Genomic DNA, 19,100 nt, shown 5'->3' on the forward strand with positions numbered 1-19,100 from the left:
ATACAACATGAGAGGCTGCCTATGCTCCTGGAGTGGAAACCTGGAGTGGGGCAGAGGAATATAGGAAGTGACTTCTGTTAAAGGTGACCTGCTCCAGGGGAGGACAAACTGAACTGTGATTCTCAGTTGTTTCTTGGTGTTACAAAGGGCTGAGAAAGATTCCTTTTATTCATGACTGTATATTTCTTTTTACCCGTGGGTTTTTGGTGTGTCTATTTTAGCAAATGTGGAAATATTAGCTTGTTTTGTATGTATGAGTTTGTAGCAGAAGGCATGCAGTGACTTTTCACTTGGGTAGAGGAGCTCAGTATTTGTGATAATTCCTTGTTGGAGAGATGAATTAATGGTCTCTGTGGAGAAGCTTGGTGTTTCTAGCTGTCATTCTCTTGGTGAGCCCTTCTCTGTTTTTAATTCCTGCCCCAGCTTCTGTTACCTCGTGCATTAAGGATAATAATTAAGGTGGTGTCTCTATGCTTTTCAGAGCTAAGTCTTTTAAAGCAAGAATCAGCAGACCAGGATGTGAGCAGGTGGCCCTTAATTAGCTCAGCCACCTCTAACTGCTCTAGCTGTGCTGCCCTTTAGAGCAGTTTGGTGTTATCTAGAATTGCATGTCTTTGCAGAGATTTTCTTTCCTTGTTCCTTCCCAATCCTCTTATCAGAGAGCATTTGAAGAGGTCAGGGGTTTGAAGCTCAAAGTGGATCCGTCGGCTCAGGTGCAAGGTTACCAAAGCCCTGCCCCTTCCTTTAGGTGCTGCCCTGATTTCCTCATGTAATGCACAGATTTTGGGGATGTGTCTTCTGGAAGATGGCAGAGCAGACCCTGAGTTATTGCAGGAGTCAGTGCCATGTGACAGTGCTTACTCTGAAGGATATATGAGAATGGAGCCCAAAATGGCCTAAATTTGACTCAGTTACCTTCTGATCCCATAGGGAGAGCTGGCAGGGAATTTCCCCTGGTTCTCTCAGTGTGCAGTCACACTGTGTGGTCTGCATAAGCACTGATCTCTCAATTATAAAGGGAGGGAAGGAAATAGGCCTGGCTTTTTGGTGACCAAGGCTGGGGGAGGATGAACCTCATCTTGCTACAGAGCAGGAGAGCAGGATGAGAAGCAGAGTGTGGTAAGGGATCCATGTTTGTCAGAGCAGTGTAGAAGCAGCAAAGGTAATGACTGGAAGGAGTCCAAAAGATTTGAGGAGAATGGAGAAAGAGCTAAGCATGTCTTAGATTTGATCCAGAAATTTCTTCAGAAGATGCTCCAAGCAATCTCACTGATGTTCTTCCATGGTTTACCTTAGCTGGGCTCTGTCTTTTCCAGATCCAACAGCAATATTGTTCCTTGTTCTTTGTTGGTTACGTTTTGAGTACAGCTCCGTGTCTCAGCATTGAGCAGCTTGGTGAACTCTCCCAGGAAGGAGAAGCAGGTGGTGGGTGCTGGAGCTCATAGGGGGACGGGCCCTGAGTGTGGAGCCATAGGGACAGCACGATCACTGGTCAGCTGGGTGCTGCTCTTCCATATCACACAGCTGTCATCCAGCTACTGCGAGTCCTTGTTCAGGGGCAGGATGTGGTTATGGAGAAAATGCCAGAAATAGGCTCAGGAATAGACAAAAGGGGAGCTTTCACAAATATCCTTCCCTGCCAGTTTGTTCTGATGAAGGGAAAGTGGAGGGTGGTTATGAAAAGCATGAGAAAACCTACTGCTTTTTTTCCTAGATGACTGTGATGACCGAGTCTTTCTGCTTGGTGGTTTCCTCAACCAAATGCTCAGATAGAAAAGCACCCCACGTGCCAGATTTGAAACCAGATGGGAGCAGGAATCCTGCTAGTTTGGATCCTTAGCTCTGTGCTCAGGCTTGGCTCTGTCCCACTGCCCTCCACAAAGCCTTGGCATTCAGAGCAGTGGGGCTTCTGCCTGTGTGAGGAGTGGTTCTGGCTCCAGGTTCTGGTTCTGTTCTATGACCATAGGGAGAAGACATTTAGAGCTCTGCAGAAGGTGAGAACTGTGGACTTGTGTCCCCAGAAGCCTCTCGTCATTTATATCACTTCAGTGCCTGCAAAGAATTCAAGCCAAAGTTTATGGGATGCTATAAAATGGGCAGTTTCCCACTCAAACCGCATGCTGACACGCACCACCTCTGTTTGGGTTTTCTTTAAAAATCTTCAGTGACCCCATATACAACCATTCTCATAAAATAGTTATGCTACTTAATGCATTACTTTGGAAAGAGCAATTTAATGAGTTTGTTTTTGTTTCTGCTTTCCCTGTTCAATATGATCAGTGGGAAAAACCTGTTCATGGAAAGGCAGGAGCTCCCTGGCTGCTTGGGGTGACTGGAGCACTGCTTCAACATGCAGGCAGCTAACTCGGGTGCTTTTGGGTACAAGCCTGTTGTTGCTGTGTCTGTAGCCCTGAAACCCTCCTGGCATTCATAGAGCACAGAGGAGCACTGCTGAGCTTCTTCCCTCAAAGCCCTGTCCAGCTCCTCTCAGCCTTGAAGAAAGCAGTGCCAGGTGATGTGGCTGTGCCAGCAGCTGGAGGTGACGCAGCTCTGCTGGCTGCACTGGTACTGATCCCTCTGTAACCTGTATTAGAAATGTAAGATCTTCTCTGGTGTGACAACTGCTTTCCAAGCCAATGTATTTCTTAACGTTACCAGAAAGTTGCTTCTACCATATGGCAAGACTCTCTATTTTTGCAGGACAACAAACAAATTGTTGCTAGATGCCAGACTGCTCTGGCAGAGCTTTATCACTGATTCCTGCCAGCAGTAGCCTTTAGGGGATAGTAATGATTTGGGGTTGTTTACATTGCAGCTTTAAAATAGGGGTTTTCTTGAAGCATGTGTGTGTTTAGTCAGGAAAGTTGGCTAAAAAAGCTCTGACAGCATCAAAGAGTGAAGGCGCTTGTTAGGGCCTATGCATGCAGACTTGGCCCTTTGCAATACCCCAACCCTATAGGAAAAGGAGCGTTGTCTTCCAGGTGCTTGGGGTGGCTCGCTGGGAGCCAGCCTGTGTAGGGCAGGAGTCTTACCTGGGTGGGGGTTATAGCCCTGACCACTTTGAAGCCAAACTCAGTGTGGGCTGGGGCTGTGGGGCACCCAGACACCTGCTTTTAGGCTTCCTATAGGCAGGGACTTTAGTTTGTATGTCTGATGCCATAGATTAGGTGTTTGCACTTTTCAGCATGTATGTCCAAACCCTGCATTTTGCATTTGGGGCAGTACTTTGCATTTTTGCACAGCTTTGATGCTTATCCAGGATTTTTCACGGAGTTGCACAGCATTCAGGTTGCTTGACAGAAGGGCTTGTAAAACCTAATGATTTCTGGGACAGAATGCTGACCTTGCATCAAAAGCAAAACCAGAAACAGAGGAGTGTTGGGTTTAACTGCACGTGTTTTGCAGATCTCTTTGTGACATGTTCAGTCATAAACTATCCTGACTTGGCATCTCACTTGAGAGCCAAACTTGACATGTCTTTTGCTGGATCTCACTCCGATCTCATTTTGGACTGCAGTTTGGTTCTCCACGTATGGTGGAATCGGTCCTTTTTAAAAATGAACTGTTCCCAGGCTTTTGCTGCCCTTTGAGTTTGTTTTAGTTTTAGTCATCTAAATAAACACCCCAATGGAACCTGGAACCAAGCATCCTCCAACAACTCAGAGTACGGACCTGACCTGAAAGCAACCTCAAGTGCCCCAAAACCTCAACTTAACGCTCCAGGACTACAAAGGCCCAATACCAATCAGATGACACAGCCAGTTTTCTTTCAGCTGGGTGAGTGATTAGTCTTCTGCATTCGCATAATCAGACTCTTTTTTTCCTGCAACCGATGGAAAAAATCTTGATTTTTTTGTACCCAAAACTTAAAACTGACATGCTTGTAAAATTAAAAGCAGAAGTAGAAGCTGAAATCACCCTCCTCTGTTCTCAGCCCCTGAATGTCATGAAGCTTTTGGTAATACTGCAGCCTTTCTCAGCTGCTCGTTTTCCATTGCTGGGCAAGCAGAAGCATTGCATCTAAACTTCTGTGAATGCTGATGGTATTTGTATCTGGTAATTCACTTGTAATTTCACATCTCTACAGTGCTGGAAATGTGTCAGAAGAGCTTTGCATAAAGGAGTTTATAGTCATCACGGCAGGGATGCTGTTATACAGTTTCAGGCTGTGTGGACACACAGTGATTGTTCTGTTGTGTTGTCTAGGTTTGATGTACAGAAAGCTGGACAGACCCCATCATGCACCTTCCCTACCAGGCTGTGAAGATTCCTCCTGTCTGTAGGAGGGCTGGCATGGGGCATGTTGCGTTTGCATACCTGGCACATAGGAACCACACTGGGACAACTCCTGTCCTTGAGCAGCATGGCTCAGGGCAGCCAGCAGATGCTGAACGCTACCTGGCATTTCCAGGAATCCCTGCTGAGTATGGCACAGCCGTGTAATGATTCCCAAAAGCCATTTATGGTTGAGCCCAGTGAAACTACTTTCCAGTGTTTATTGCACTGAGGCTGCTTTGGCACAAAAGCAAATGGACGTAGATGCTCAGTGGTTCCTTCAAAGTGGTTGGGGTTTGTATGCGTTACCTGGACCTTCGCAGCATTTATGTTTGCTGTTAGCAATGGGCCTTGTCCTGGGTCTGTGCTTTTGGCAGTTTGTTTACAGCAGCGCACTACTTAAAAGTTTCTCTGGAGGTGGAAAAAAGGGGGGAAAGTGACGTGAATGTGGGGAATGAATTTTGTGGATGGAGTTTAGATGTTCTGGGACGTTGTGGGACAGCAAGCGGCAGATCTGGGTGTTGTGGGGAGAGCAGAGGTTGTTTTGAAGCTCCATGTATTCAGAAGAGGGTGAGGGCTTTTGTGGATGCTGATGAATACTGAACAGCCGTGAAGGTTGGGAAGGTGGGACAGTCTGCAGGGAGGATGGGGATGGGTGGGAGATTCTGAAGGTGTTGGAGGCTGAAAAGATGGGAGAAGCTTGCTTATGTGGAAAAGACTATCCTATTTCATGAACAGTGAAAAACTGCATCAGTTCTTAATAGAGTCTGGCCTAGGGCTGTGTTTGTACATGCATGCTTGGATGCCCATGCTCTGAAGGCTGTTTGAGCCAGGGGGCTGTGGTGTCCATGGCACTGCATGGAGGTTTGTGTCTTCCCTTTGCTGCCTGGTCATCAGAGATTTTGAAGCTCTGGGTGCCGAGTATACATTTTTACCTGCATGATCTGATGGATTTAGGTCACAGGTTATGAAATCTTGGGGTTATGAAGTACATTTACATATGTACAATGCTGCTGGGATTGGATTTAGGCTTAGCTGCTTTACCAGGCAGCACATTTTTATTTTTTGGTTGTATATCTAGCATCTTAAAAGAGTAATGTGAATATTTAAGGTCCGTAATAAATCCTTTTGTGTTACCTTCAGGTAATGCGTTCTCTATTTACCTCTGCTGGATGCCAATCCTCCCAGGTTAGCCAGGGACAGGAGGTTTAGCTTCATCCAAACTGGGGTTAGAGAGCTGCCCTGGGTGGCACTGGGACGTCTAGGATGGGGCTGGTGCTCAGTTCATCACTGCATAGGTCAGACCGTGTGGTCAAGGACCCTCAGAGTCACCTTCCAGGCTTGTAAGCTTGGCTTCTGAAGCTTCTTATCCTGTGGCTGAAAGCTGTATATCCCCTCCCAGGGAAGAAATGCCATCTTCTTGAAAGCTGCGTGATAATTTAATTTAATCCTTTTTGTGTTCAAGGAGCAAGTGTCACCATAAAGCTGCTAACATCCTGTCCCTTGAGTTTCTTGATGATTGCAGCTGTGTGTCTCATTGGAGTATTGCAGTTCCCTAGGGTTAAACATTAATTACAATTATTGAGAGGGGATGATCATCCCTGAGTCCCGCTTTTGCCTCATTCACCCTCTTTAGGTGGACAGGGCATGCTGCGTGTTACTTGTGCAGATGCTTGCATCAAATAGAACTTGTTTGCTTACAGGAAAGCATTAGTTATTACTTATAGAAAGGTATTAGGTTTTCCTGAAGAATGACAAGCCTTTAAAGCCCTGCATTTGTTGTTTACAAAAGGAGACGTGTCATTTGCACGCTGGGGCAATTCTTGATGATTTATGGGTAGCACTTGATTTGATCACGGGCTTCTCTTTCTTCTCAGTTATATAAGTTGATGTGGAGAGAACTAATGCCATCCTGCAGATAATCAATGACCATTCTTGGTCCTGAAATCCACTGATCTGAGCTTGCCTCAGGGAAATTGATATCACTTCCAGAATGTCAGCTGATGGAGACTGTGCTTGCAATGATAAAGCTGTGCATGTGAAATGATAACTTAGAAGAGCCCATGCATATGTTTGTTTAATAAATATGAATGTAGGATCTACCAGATCTGCTACAAGGTCAGCAATGTTCTGGTCCTGTGTTCTTACTCTAGTTATTGTCTAGACCTGATGATTTAAAGTGTTTAAAAGTTTTCTTGTAGGGATGGGGAGAGATACCTTCCCAGGCTGTCCTTCAATTAGCAATGAGAGGCAGAACACCCACCCCACACATGCAAGACTGTGCCCATTTTTGCATGCTTTCTGGAGTGACTGATGCCTATAGACAGGTGTGTGCAAAATGGTCTGCACTGGTGTAATGGGCTCTACTAGCTTCCTGATGCAGAAGTACCTTCTCTTCGGAGAATGCCCACTGCATAGATTTTGCATCACTTCCCCTGCTTTCTGGATGCACTTAGATGTCCTGTGTATATAATTAACCTCTCTGCTGCTCTGGCAGACACTTTTATTGAGCTGCCCATCATGGCTCGTAAGTATTTTCCTCGGAGGATTGGGCAGGTTCAGAGGGCAGAGAGCTGGAAGAAGCGTGCACGAGGCTGAGTAACTCTTGGCAGTTATAGATGCAGCTTCCCTGATTTACAGCCTGGGCTGGGAGCAAGAATGTGCATTTGGGTCAAGAGGTGTCTCTGTGGTCAGCAGGCCTGGCCATAAATCCTGGGTGCTGAGCATCAGGATGCGTATGACAGATCTGTCCTGGTAATGCCCATAAAGTGCACGAGCGTGGCTGGGTCTGGCTTTCAGTGGCCTCAGCACTCAGATTGGCTGTGTTGTGAGGGGTGGTTTCCCCTACAGCAGTGATGGAACCGTACATGCCTGCTGCTGCACCTGCCTCACTTGCCCCACTCCCTGACCTACCTTTAGAAGGTGTGTATGGACACAGAGAGGTGGGAGTGCTAAAAGCTGCTATTTTAGCATGGCCCTGCCTTACCTTCCTCTGCTCAGGCTTTTCTTATCCACGCTAAATGAGTCTGGAGGCTCTGAGTGTTACGTATCTGTTTGGCTTGGGGCTGGGCTGGTGCATCGAAGTAATGTGCTTCCTGAGATCACGCTCTGCTATGTTCATGCTGTGTGCACAGCTCCGGTGTCTTACAGAGGGCATTGGGGATGCTGGGTGCCTTTGGTCCTCACCTGGGGATGGCTCTTTGTGACTCCTTGGGGCTGCTGAGCCACACACCTCCTGAAAACTTCAGCATTGCATGCTGTCACTGCTCTGAAATGCAGACAACCAAGGGCAGGATTTCTTCTTCAGAGTGTGCAGTGTGTGAATATAACAGTGCCAGCATTAGAGGGAAATTCTCAGCAGTCCTTTGAAATAATTGCTGTGCTCTGCGGGGGCACCTCTCACCTGGGGGTGGTGTGAGAACCCAGCACGGCGCTTGGGAAATGCCTGGCTGTGTGCGGAGGAGGAGGGAGGGATGCAGAAAGGGCCCGTTTTCAGGGTTTTTCCTTGCAGAATGCTGGGTGCATATGCCATTTGGAAACCTTAGGCAGGGGGGTTATCCTGATCTCAATTGTAAGGCTGAGTCTTACCCAGCAGGCTCTCCCAGGCTGTACCAGAGGTGCTCCACATGGTTTGCTGTTTGTTCCTAACCGCAGCCCATCGCCGTGCATTTGGTCACCGCAGCCTTATCCAGGAGCTCCTGATGTCAGCATGGCTTGGAGGGGAGGGGAAGTGCTTGAACATAAGCTTAGCTAACAGCAGCTTAACACGGCATTACTGGCGGGGCTTAATTTGTGCCCTGATCTTTGTGAACAGAGAAACCTTTCAGCTGTGGAGGCATCTCTCCCCGTGCAGCGTCGTTATCCGCACCGTTTGTGCAAGCTTATTGTTGCTGTAAAAGCCGAGGAAGTTTGGATTTGCCGGTGCCCACTGAGCAAGATTTGTGAAGCATAAATGAGAAAACCTGTGCCGGCCTCCCTTTCCCATAAAAAGCTGCTCAGGTGGCTTAGTGCTGTGGGCTAATGGGGAGGAGGAGGAGGTGGCTGTGCACCTGCTAGTGCTTTAGCTGGGGCTGGTGGCAGAACTGCCATGAGGTCCCCCTAGAAGCAAGCTGTTAGTGGCAGCAGTGCCACAACAACAAAGGGCCCTTTGATCCTTTCCATTTGGAGAACTTAAAACAAGAAAGCAAAACTACAATAAGACCAAGTTGGGTCATAAAAAGGAAAGCAGGGAGAAGGAGCACCAAAGCGTGCCGGAGTGTAATTGCAGAAGCAGCAAATGCTTTGGCACTTAATTCTGCTTTAGTGTCAGTTCAGTGTTTCGTGTTTAATACTGGAGAGACTGTCGCCAAATGCTCTGCACAAACAATCCAGTGCTGCTCAGTATGTTTGTGGTACTTGGAGAGGCCCTGGCTCAAAGGTACCTCCCTGAGCAATGCTGCCTTCCGCTGCCCATGGGCTGCAAGTCCAGGTTTTATGAGCAGCTCCGTGGCAGAGATGGCCTTTCCTGGCTCTATGGTGACTGCTGCTGCTCAAGCTCTGTGTGGTACAGGGATTATATTTGCTGCAGCTTTCTGCCTTGGTGCTGGCAATGCCCCCAAGCAATCTGAGCTGCTCGCAGCAGTCAGTCACCAGGGTTCTCTGTTGAAGCCTCTGCTGCCCTCCTGCTCACTTCTTTGCAGGTCTGGGTGATGCTTGAGAGCTGTCTGTCTGCAGAACCCATTTGAGGTTGGGTATTTTATAGGTTTGTCATGAGGCTGGCTAATAGGTGCCATATCTAACAGCTATTAGGGATGAATTAAAAAAACAAACAAACAAACAAACAAAAAAAAAACAACAAAAAAGCTCTGAATGGTTTCTCTGGCAAGAACTGAGGTTGCAGGAAAGCCATTTGTCTTCTCTTTCCAGCACTGAGTGTGGTTGTTGGTGCCAGACTGAGGTTCTGTCCCTCAGCCCTTCCTGCTGCACTCAATGGTCATGGCCAGCTCCTGGAGGCAGCGGGCAGCAGGCAGACCTGGCTGAGAGCAGGAAAGGGCTGCTGCACACCACTCTGCTTTCAGAGCCAAAAGAAGGAAGTCTTCATAAGCTGTTATGCAGTATTGGGCTTTTCTCTTTAAAACTTAATTTACTTGCCTAATTGCCTGCAGCCTCAGCTCCCCCCAGCTGCAGAGGTGGATGGGACAGAGCACTTAGCACCCGCTGCTGAGCACACACTGCTGTTGGCTGGGAGGTGTCTGGTGATTGTGGATGTACTCCTTATGAAGGTGAAGCTTTTATGTGTGCCACCAAAAGCTGACACTCTCAGGATGTGCTGGACCAATTCAGCCTGCATCTGCTTTCCTCAGCCCCTGTCTTGTGCCTATGGGCTGCAGAACAGGAGCAGCACTGGCTGCTCTGTGAGGTGCATCCTGTCTGCTAAGTATGCATGAAATGCACCTGGCAGCATCTCCCTGCTGACATTGCAGGAGTGGATGCAACCCCATCTTGGTGGCATATGTTGTTGGGGCTCCAGAGAAGGGCAGGCAGCCTGCTTATTAGCCAGTACTTTCACCTGAAAGCCTTTGGTGCTCAGCAAAAGCCTTTTCCATCAATCTCTGCAGTGCAGAACAGAGGGGATAGGGAGGCAGACCCAGAAAGTGAGTATTCTGCTGCTGTTTGAGCAGGGACACAATGAAGCGATGGGCACCTGATGAAAACAAGGTGACAAGAAATACTGAGAGCCCTTGTAGATTGTTTCTTGCCCTAATTGTGGGTCCAGCTCTTCATGGTGTAGGTAGTGTGTGAGTGATTTATGTCCTATTGGGGATTATGAGAGATGCTGTAAAATCGTCTTGTAAGTATCTGAAAATCATTTGTCTGTCTCAGGCGTGCCTTAGCACGTACAGGAATGTTCTGTTTGGGGAAGAGCGAGCTCCTTATCCTCGTTTATCTCGAAGTACTTGTAAATGTTGCTGTAATTTCATGTTATCAAATCATTCGGCTCTTCCTCTTCCAAAACGAAATTATTTTATCTCATGCACTTTGTTTACTTCAAATTAGCCCTGAGGTTGGCCTCGAGTTGCACCTTGTTATTCCTACACCTCCCGTCTCTGTCTTAGGCACTGCTGGCAAATTTGAAGGTAGAAGTAAATACTTTTTTATTATGAGTAGAATAACTTCCCCCTCCTACACACACGTTTTCTTTTAATTCCAGTCTTCATTTTCCATGAGAAACTGACATTGCAGGGCAAGCAGAAACCTCCCAAATTGCATGAAAACGCCTCAATTCTCCTAGCAACAAGGTCAGGGCTCAATGCCAGGGCCTTTCTATGAGCGCAGGGGAAACGGCCGCTCCAATTACCTGCTGCCCTGCAGTACAGATTTGGTCGCTTCATCAGCACCTGGGCTTGGGTGGATTTGAAAGCCAGCCATGGTATTGTTTAAAAGTTCTCCATTCATTGGTGAAAGGTTTGTAGTGGGCTGAGCCCTGAGAAACCCGGGGCTGGTTTTATGGCTTCGCATTGAAACCTGGTGGAACCCTGTGGTGTCAACTGATTTCCTCTTCCCCGCTCATGTGGCTTTGATCAAACCCAGGACTTGGAGAATGACCCCCCCAGGACCTGAAACCCTGCGCTTCGCCCACCTCTGCCATTCATTAAAGCATTTTCAGGCCTTGCATTGTAGATGATCAAATTCGGACCTTTGTGCCTGGTGTGGGGTGAAGCTTGCCAGTTGTATGGCCGAGCTCAGCCCCGTTGGGGTGTGCAGTCCAGATCAGTTGTTTGCACAGAATGAAGTCATCCAGCACCTTCTCTCACACCTGCCTGGTACTGCCTTGCTCTGTTGTGTGCTTTTAATGAGGCTGACATGTGGTAATGAAGCCTCTTCAGCAGGATGGGGCTCTAATAGCTGTCAGGTTGGTGTACCCCAGGCTGTGGCACTGTGCATTGGGAACAGCCCCAGCATACAGCCCTGCTGCAGCCCAGTGGGCTCCTCACCCCAACTCCTGCAGCTGTGATGCTGTCCTGCTCAGTGCTGCCTTGATGTCGCTGTAGATGTGATGGAGACGTGGCCACAGGAGCTGATACTGCTGTGTTTGTGCAGGAGGGGGAGAGTTTGATAGCCAGCATGGGCTTGCAGCTCTCAAAAACCTGAATGTGACTTCACTGGGGAGTTGGATTGGACTGATGCCATGCACCCAGGCCTGGCTCTGGCAGGGACTCTCCATGCCGAGCCAAACCCTTCCTGCCAAAGTCTCAGACCAGTGAGTGCTTTGAGTCTGGATGCTGCCACACTGGCTGTGGCAGTGATGGGGAGGAGGCTTGCACTGTGTCTGAACAGCAGTCCTGGTAGAACAGGCATTTTGCCCAGGGGTGCTCAGGGAACAGGAGGTCTGACCTCCAGTTCTACATTTAACCCTGGCTCCCCCTGCAAAGAGGAAAGCCATCTGGGGATGTGTTCTCCTCAGTCAGTTCCTTAAGCTTTGATTGTCTACTCTTAGACTGAGATGGATAGGGGAAGGCTGATGCCCTCCTCTCCACTAGAAAGGAAACCCTCTTCCAAACCTTGGAAGAGCAGATATATATATATGTGTGTGTGTGTATGTATGTATATCTGTATGTATCATCTTATGTATCATCCCCTTTGGCAGTGGACTTAGTCCCCAAGCTGTGCTGGCTCTGGGTTTGGGAGGCGTGTGGGATGTTGACCCATCCTGGAGGAATGTAGCATGGGGACTACCCTCTGTGCTGCCACACTGCCAGGGCTGGCTTCCACCTAACTGGGGGTCCAAGTGGGGGTTGGGAACACAACTTGTGCCTGCAGCCCCAGCCATCCACCCTGGGAGCTCCAGACATAGCTTATCTGCTCACTGCCGTGCACAGGATGCTGCAGGAACATCTAATTTTATAGGGTATTTTTGAAAATATATGAAAAATGAGCAGTAGAAGTAGAAATTTTGTCATTTGGGCTACATGAAGTGCTGTTTTTTCCTGATAAGTATGAGGTTTCCATGGAACAAGTTCAATTTGTCCTGCTTTCTAATGGAAAACATGAAGCAGCATGTCCTGCGGTGCTTGCAGGTGAAGGAGCTGGATGGGACTCACCACTGTCTGTGAGAAATCTCTCTGCCCTTGGGTAGAAGTGTTCAGAAAGATGGTGAACTGATGTTGATTATGTTTTGGTCTTGCAAAGTCATTTCTATTGCAGCTGATGGTATGTTACTGCTCCTATTAGCGATGTTTGAACCAAAACCAGTGTTCAGATGACTTTATTTATGCTAGGTTGGGTTATGGACACTTAGATTGCATTTGGATAACAGTTACTATTTTGGTGTTTGTTTCTTTCCTTTTTCAGCCTGATGGCACCAGCAAGGAGTGTGTCTTCATTGAGAAGGTCCTAGAAAACAACTACACGGCGCTGATGTCAGCAAAGTATTCAGGCTGGTATGTTGGATTCACCAAAAAAGGGAGGCCACGGAAAGGGCCCAAGACCCGGGAAAACCAGCAAGACGTACATTTTATGAAGAGGTACCCAAAGGGGCAAGTGGAGATACAGAAACCTTTCAAGTACACAACAGTCACCAAGAGGACTAAGAGAATACGACCCACCAACCCCAGTTAAAAGTAGATGAAACAGTGTCATGATAATAAACCACAAAAAAAAAAAAAAACCTAACAAAAAAATAACAAAAAAACAAACAAACAAAAAAAAAACAACAAAAAAAAAACTGCACCAGAGGAATATTTTTACATTAAAGATAAGGAAGAAGCTCTATTTTTGTACATTGTGTTTAAAAAAATAAAAATAAAAAATAATAAAAAAAAAACGAATAAAAGACTAGATGGCAAACGCTGGGGAAAAGCTGTTAGGGATTTATTGTGACTTGAAAAACGAAATGAACTGCTCTATTTAAATTGACTTCTCGTTGTTGATGACACACAGGTGCTTATTTCTCTTTTTGGAAAGGACAACTTTTCAAGCATATCCCCAGAGGGAAAAAAAGAAAAACAAGACAAAAAAATAAAAAAAAAAGAAAGAAATAAAAAGGAAAAAAAAAACCAACAAAAAAAGAGTAATTATTAAAAATAAATAAATAAAGCCAAAGAAAACCAAAGTTCTTTCCCAAAGTTACTGAGACCCTGCCCTGAAACTTGCCAGTTTTGCAGTAATCTATTTATTGTCTGCTGCAAGCTGGACTGAGACAAGATGGTGTGTGCCGCAGTGATTGAGTTTGCGTGGAGTTCTCGACGCATCGATCTTCTGTAACCTTTCTGACGACATAAGGTGTCACGGCTCCGTGATCCTGCATTGCGCTCAGTTCTGGAGAATGCTGCTAACTACATTCAAGTGACTACAAAATGACCTAGTACACCAATGATAAGGGAATATTTTAAAACCAGCTATATTATATATATTATATATATATAAGCTATTTATTTCACCTCTCTGTATATTGCAGTTCCATGAACCAAGTATTACTGCCTCAACAATTAAAAAAAAAATTATTTAAAACACATGTATATATTTTTGCTGTTCATGCTTAATTCCCCCTTGCTGAATAGTGTTGTTTTAGTGGCTGTTTATCTTTGATGTGAGGACTGCACGGTGTCTTTGGGATGGTTTCCCTGCTATAAACATTATTGCCGGTTCTGCAGTTCTGCTTTTTCCTCAGTACTGTCTTCTTTCTTCTCCCTCATTGCTCCCAAAGGGGAGGAAACCTTTGTGGGGTGATGGGTTGAGAGTGGGGAAACATGTGCTGGAGTTTTTCGAGAGCGGGACTTAAACTTGATACTTTTCAGCCCACCAAATGTTTCCTAAAGCTATGGCCAAGGAAAAGGTAAACTGGAAAATTAGCATATGACTCAATTAACACGTACTTACTCGTGGCTTATGTTTCCTTTGCTGGAGCTCTGGAGAGGTGCTATTGGTTTCCATGGAGTCGACGGGATTCAATATTTGAAGACTCATCCTAATCCCAACTAGCCCCCAGGCCACCCTTTGCCCCTCCTTGCCCTGCACGTTTCTCCCCACCTCTGGGTGCTCTGCTCCTCAGTGCAGCCCATTCTCTTCGTGAGACTTCAGCAGAGATTTGGGTGATGTAAAGCCATGTGTAAGCACAAAGTGCTCATCTGTGCTTGCAGGCAGCGTGTGCTGACCTTCCTGGTGGAGCCAGTAAGGCAGCATTGAGTTGAGAGTGGCAAAAAGAAGGAATACAAAGTGATTGACCTCAAATTATAGCTGAAATGACATCCAAGCACCATTAAGGAAATGCTCGCTTGCCTTCCTGCATGCGCACGAGGCTCTGCTCCCTGATTCCAGCCAGGGCTTGGGATGCTGAGAGTCGCTCAGAAAGCTTTTTCTTGTTAATCAGAACGGCTCTCCCAAGAACAAGCTTTCTCATGATAACTTTGAGAGCTGCAGCCAAACCCTGCAGATCAAAGCCGTTTGGGAGATGGTGCAGATAAGCATGCAAACTTGAGGATGCTTATCTGAAACAAATCTCCAAACCTTGCAAGCTCAGAGAAAAATGAGCAATGCTGAGTGGGGTCACTCCACGCTGCTTGATGGAAAGCCAGGCAGCCCTGCAGGTGGTGCCTTATCTTCAGCCAGCATGGGCATCTGCTGGGCAGCCCATCTCCATCCTGAGTGCATGGGAGCAGCCTCCAGCTGGACCTCGCGGGATGGCAGCGTGGTGGTGGATATGGCTGGTGGGTGCTGGAGGGCTTTGCCAGCTCAGCTCTGCCTTCAGATTGATGCGTGTGGGAGAGATTTGGGGAGAGTTCAGAGGAGCACTGGGGGTGGGCGACTGGGAGTGGCTGTGGATTGATGTGTGAGCACCTCTGAGAGGAGAAACCCAGCTGATTTCCAGGGGAAGAAAGGGCTTACAGGTGCCTTTTTTTTCCTGGAAATACAGCCATGGCCCATGGCACTTAGGATCACTGTCAGCATGATAGGATTTGTTTGCCACCAGGGAAATCAGAAGGGGCAAAGGCATTAGATATTGGAGAAGGGCTGGCAGAAGGTCTCTGTGTGGCCAAGAGCTGGGGGGGGGATCTGCTCCCAGTTCCACAGTGGCACTGGGTTTGGACTCTGCCACGCGGGACCTAGGGGGCTGAGCAGTCAGCAAAAGGGCCTCTGACACTTGTATCATTGGGTCAGATAAATATTTACCAATGAGATAGGTTCCTCAGGTTGTGAAGTATTAGCACAGCAAGGAGATGGCCATGTTCACCTGGGTTGGAGCCTTCTGAGAGATTTTTGGACTGTGGATGATGCGTATTGAGAATTTGTGTTTGAACATTTGATCCTTACACCTTATTAAAGCAACAGCAACAAAAGCAGCGGAAAAGATGAGAAGAATTCATCACCAGGCTCCCTTCAGAGTGCCTTCAAAAAGGGCAGATGGGTGCTCAGGGAAGGAGATAGTCAAGAAATAAGAAGAAATAAGGGAAATCCATTATGTACCAACAGCCATACAGGCCAGTGCTCAAGGCCACGCAGCTTCTGGTGTTCCTATGGCTGTGTCGTGGTGTTCCTATGGCTGGGCTGTGGTGTTCCTTTGGCTGGGTCATGGTGTTCCCATAGTTGGGTCATGGTGTTCCAATGGCTGCATCATGGTATTCATATGGCTTGGTTGTGGTGTTCCTATGTCTGCGTTGTGCTCCACGGGATGGGAGGCCACCAGTGGGCTTCAGCCCATTCAACAGTGCTCTGCTCCCTCTGTGCTGTGTAGAAGCTCTTCTGCCTTTACTTCCTCCTTTCAGAAATTCTTCAGGCTGCCTGGATATGATCTACAGTTCTCTGTGTAGGCTATTACCTTTCATTTACTTTATAATTGAAAACTGTTAATGAGAATTTAATTACCATTGTGGAAATAACCTCAATAGCAAGGCGTGTAACACTTAGATGATTGCTCGAAGCAATCGATGGTGTTAATGTGTGTGGAGCTCTGGGTGGGCACATTTTAAACAAATACACTCCTTAATTGAATTTAATAACAGCATATTGTAGCTGCTGCAGCAGAAATGGGGCTGGGGTAGTAGTGCTCTCTCAGCTTGTGGGACGCTCTGGTAATGCCACAGCTGATCTGTCTGTGAAACTGGGCCTGCGGTGTGCCAAAATGTCTGTCTGTCTGAGAGGGGAAACTCTGTGAGTCTAGAGAAGGTGACTCTTTGTCTCAGCTCACAAGCAGACAGTACTGAAAAGGTCTATTTTAGGTGAAGCAGGCACCCAGCTTATGTAAGTTTATCACTGTGGGCTACAGATCTACAAATGGCTCCATGGATGCCCATGGTCTGTCTTGGGCTCGTGGAGCATCTCAGTGTCTTTGTGGGTGCAGAGGCTCCAGCTGGGCCCTCACCCTTGTGCTGTGGGAGATGGCTGAGTGATTGGTCTCCCCAGGGAGGGTTCTTCCACCATCAAAGCTCTGACCCAGAGCGAGCAGTTGGCTCCAGGAGGTGGGATGGGGTGGATAACACAAACCATATGTGAGCTTCGCTCCAAAAGCACGCTGTGTTACCATACTCAGCCTTGAGAAATAAGGATGTATGATGGGAAGAAGTGCATGTCTAGGGGGCTGTGGTTGTGGTTCCATTAATTTCCAGACAGGTACCTGCCTGGGAAGGAGGAAGAAGTATGGCAACCCATGGTCCTCTTGTCCACCCCTCAACACTAAGGGAAGGATGGAGCCTGGGTAACCCCAGAGAAATAGCCTTCCTTCCCCATCCCCTCTCCTGCATTAAAGGTTGCAGCTTTTGTCTGCTGTGAGGGAAAGCAGGTATATTCCTATGCAGAATTTCCTGATTTCCTGCCAAAGGGTGGAAGTTTACACTTAAGATTCACAACAGCTGTTTCAAGTGCCGCTGTCTCGTGCCAGCCATACCACCTGAATGGCCAAGGGATATATATAAAACTTCAATTATTTTTTGAATGTTTGTTGTTTTTCATTTGGAGACGGATGAGAAGAGATTCTTCGCGAATGATGTAACCTACGTAGACTCTGTTATTTCCAACGGTGTGAGCTGAAAAATTAGGGAGGAAAAATCAGGTCAAACTGAAACTTTTCTTTTTTAAGCAAGACAAAGTAGTGGGTGGAGAGATTTGGGTTGCCGAAAACATTTAATTCAACCTATTCAACCTATTTTATTTCTTCTTTTAAATGTAGGTGATTTGAAAGGAAGAAGTGAGAAATGAGAAGCTTCACTTTGAAAACAAACAAACAAAAAAAAAAAGCAGTATTTTGTGCTTAAAGAAATCTCTCTGCTTATTTTTCAGTGGAAACTGCTTTCAAAATCTCTGAGTAGGTCTGCACCCCCTCTCTAAAGTGCTGTTCCTGAGTTTGCTCCTCCATCCCACTGCCCAGCAGTGTGTCTGTACCCCTTGCTATCTGGAGCCTGCCAATGGTCCCAGCTGATCCCACAAGCTCTGGGTCACAAGCAGTCCCTGTGGTGACCCCCAGGAGTCAGGAGTGCAGTGCAGTCACAGAGCACATCGGTATATATATCGGTATATCACTCAGCATCCCTGTGCTGTGAGCCCCACACCACAGGAAGCAGAAATGGATGACAACAGGTTGGGAAAGCAGCAGCTGAGTTTCCCAAGCCACATCAAACCAACCTGAAGAGAGATGAATTGGTCTGCTTGGGCCTGAAGGATAGAAAACACCACCTTTGCTTGGAAGAAAACAACGGTAGGGGCCAGGAATAACAGAAGATGTAACCGCATTGCAGCCATCAATGATGGCTTCCCCTAGGCTGTGGAGCAGTGGTGGGAGCTCTGGGTGTGGTTGGATGGATGGAGCTGGGGAAGGACAGCACATGGCTGTGGGCACAATGAGCATCCCTCCCTGCCACAGCAGTCCAGACCTGCTTGCTCTGCCTGGCACTTGCACCTGCTAGAGCAGCCCTGGGCTTGGGAGGGCCATCTGCTGTCAACTCAGGTAGTTCTGAGCCCATGGTGGGAATGCTGGGAGAAATCTGTGATTTGGAGGCTTCACCTTCAGACTTTCCTGCTAAAGAAAATGGAGAAAGGTAGGCATTTCAGGATGTTGTTATTGCATCTCTCCATCAGTACTGGCAGAAATCTGCCATCAGCAACATTGCCATGTGTGGTGAAGTAAAGGAGAAGGCAATGGATTTGAGATGGTTGGTGATGCTTCCTGGCTCAGAGCAGCCCCCATCCCTGGCTCACTTGGGAGATGCTTTGTGCAAGGCAGGAGGAAGCAGTGTCAGGAACCATGGTGCACAGTGATGGTGTGAGATGGGCCATGGCCCAGGGCACGTCAGTGATCAGTACATTAGTTTCTGGGAGGTAGCACATGTTCCTTTGATCATATGAACATATTTGCATGAATCAGAATGTACAAATCTTGGCTGGGGCTTACAAAAGAGCCTAAAGGAATTAGCTGCCTATCTATCAATGTATCCGACACAAGAAAACAGTGAAAACCCTTTCACTCCTTCATGACATTTCTTCCCAAGGAGACGCAGCTACGTGGAGCCTAAATGTTGTTTACAGCAGTGGCAGGCTTTGGGACTGTGATCATTGCTGCTCGAGAGCTTTCAAGAGGATAAAATGAGCCTCCTATTATAAGGACTGAAAATGATCCTAAATGAATAACACACACGCAGCTTTTGCAGGCACACATTTTTGAGACATTGGAAATGTTGGCACATGCAAACAAACAAAAACACATGTCTCGGGTCTCTGGTTTTCATAGATTTCTGCATGCCATGACATTCTGGGGGGTGGCATTGCCAAGAGCTAATAAACCAGATTCTCTTAGCCTGCAGGCTGGCTTGGGGGCATGGGGACTGCAAGGGGAGCTTTGAGCTGGGAGCTGGGAGTAG

General features: G+C 47.2%; 1 protein-coding gene across 2 annotated transcripts in view; it reads left to right on the plus strand.

The window, feature by feature from the left end:
* Positions 1-13,906, plus strand: part of FGF18 (fibroblast growth factor 18) — a 62,726-nt gene extending 48,820 nt beyond the window's left edge. For both annotated transcript variants that reach the window (XM_015876425.2, XM_015876426.2), the window contains one exon: positions 12,607-13,906. In XM_015876425.2, coding sequence (XP_015731911.1) covers positions 12,607-12,873 — 267 coding nt within the window. In that variant the 3' untranslated portion in view covers positions 12,874-13,906. The remainder of the gene's footprint in view (positions 1-12,606) is intronic.
* The last annotated feature ends 5,194 nt before the right edge of the window (positions 13,907-19,100 follow it).

The sequence above is a fragment of the Coturnix japonica genome, chromosome 13 (assembly GCF_001577835.2).
Source record: "Coturnix japonica isolate 7356 chromosome 13, Coturnix japonica 2.1, whole genome shotgun sequence".
Classification (NCBI taxonomy): Eukaryota; Metazoa; Chordata; class Aves; order Galliformes; family Phasianidae; genus Coturnix; species Coturnix japonica.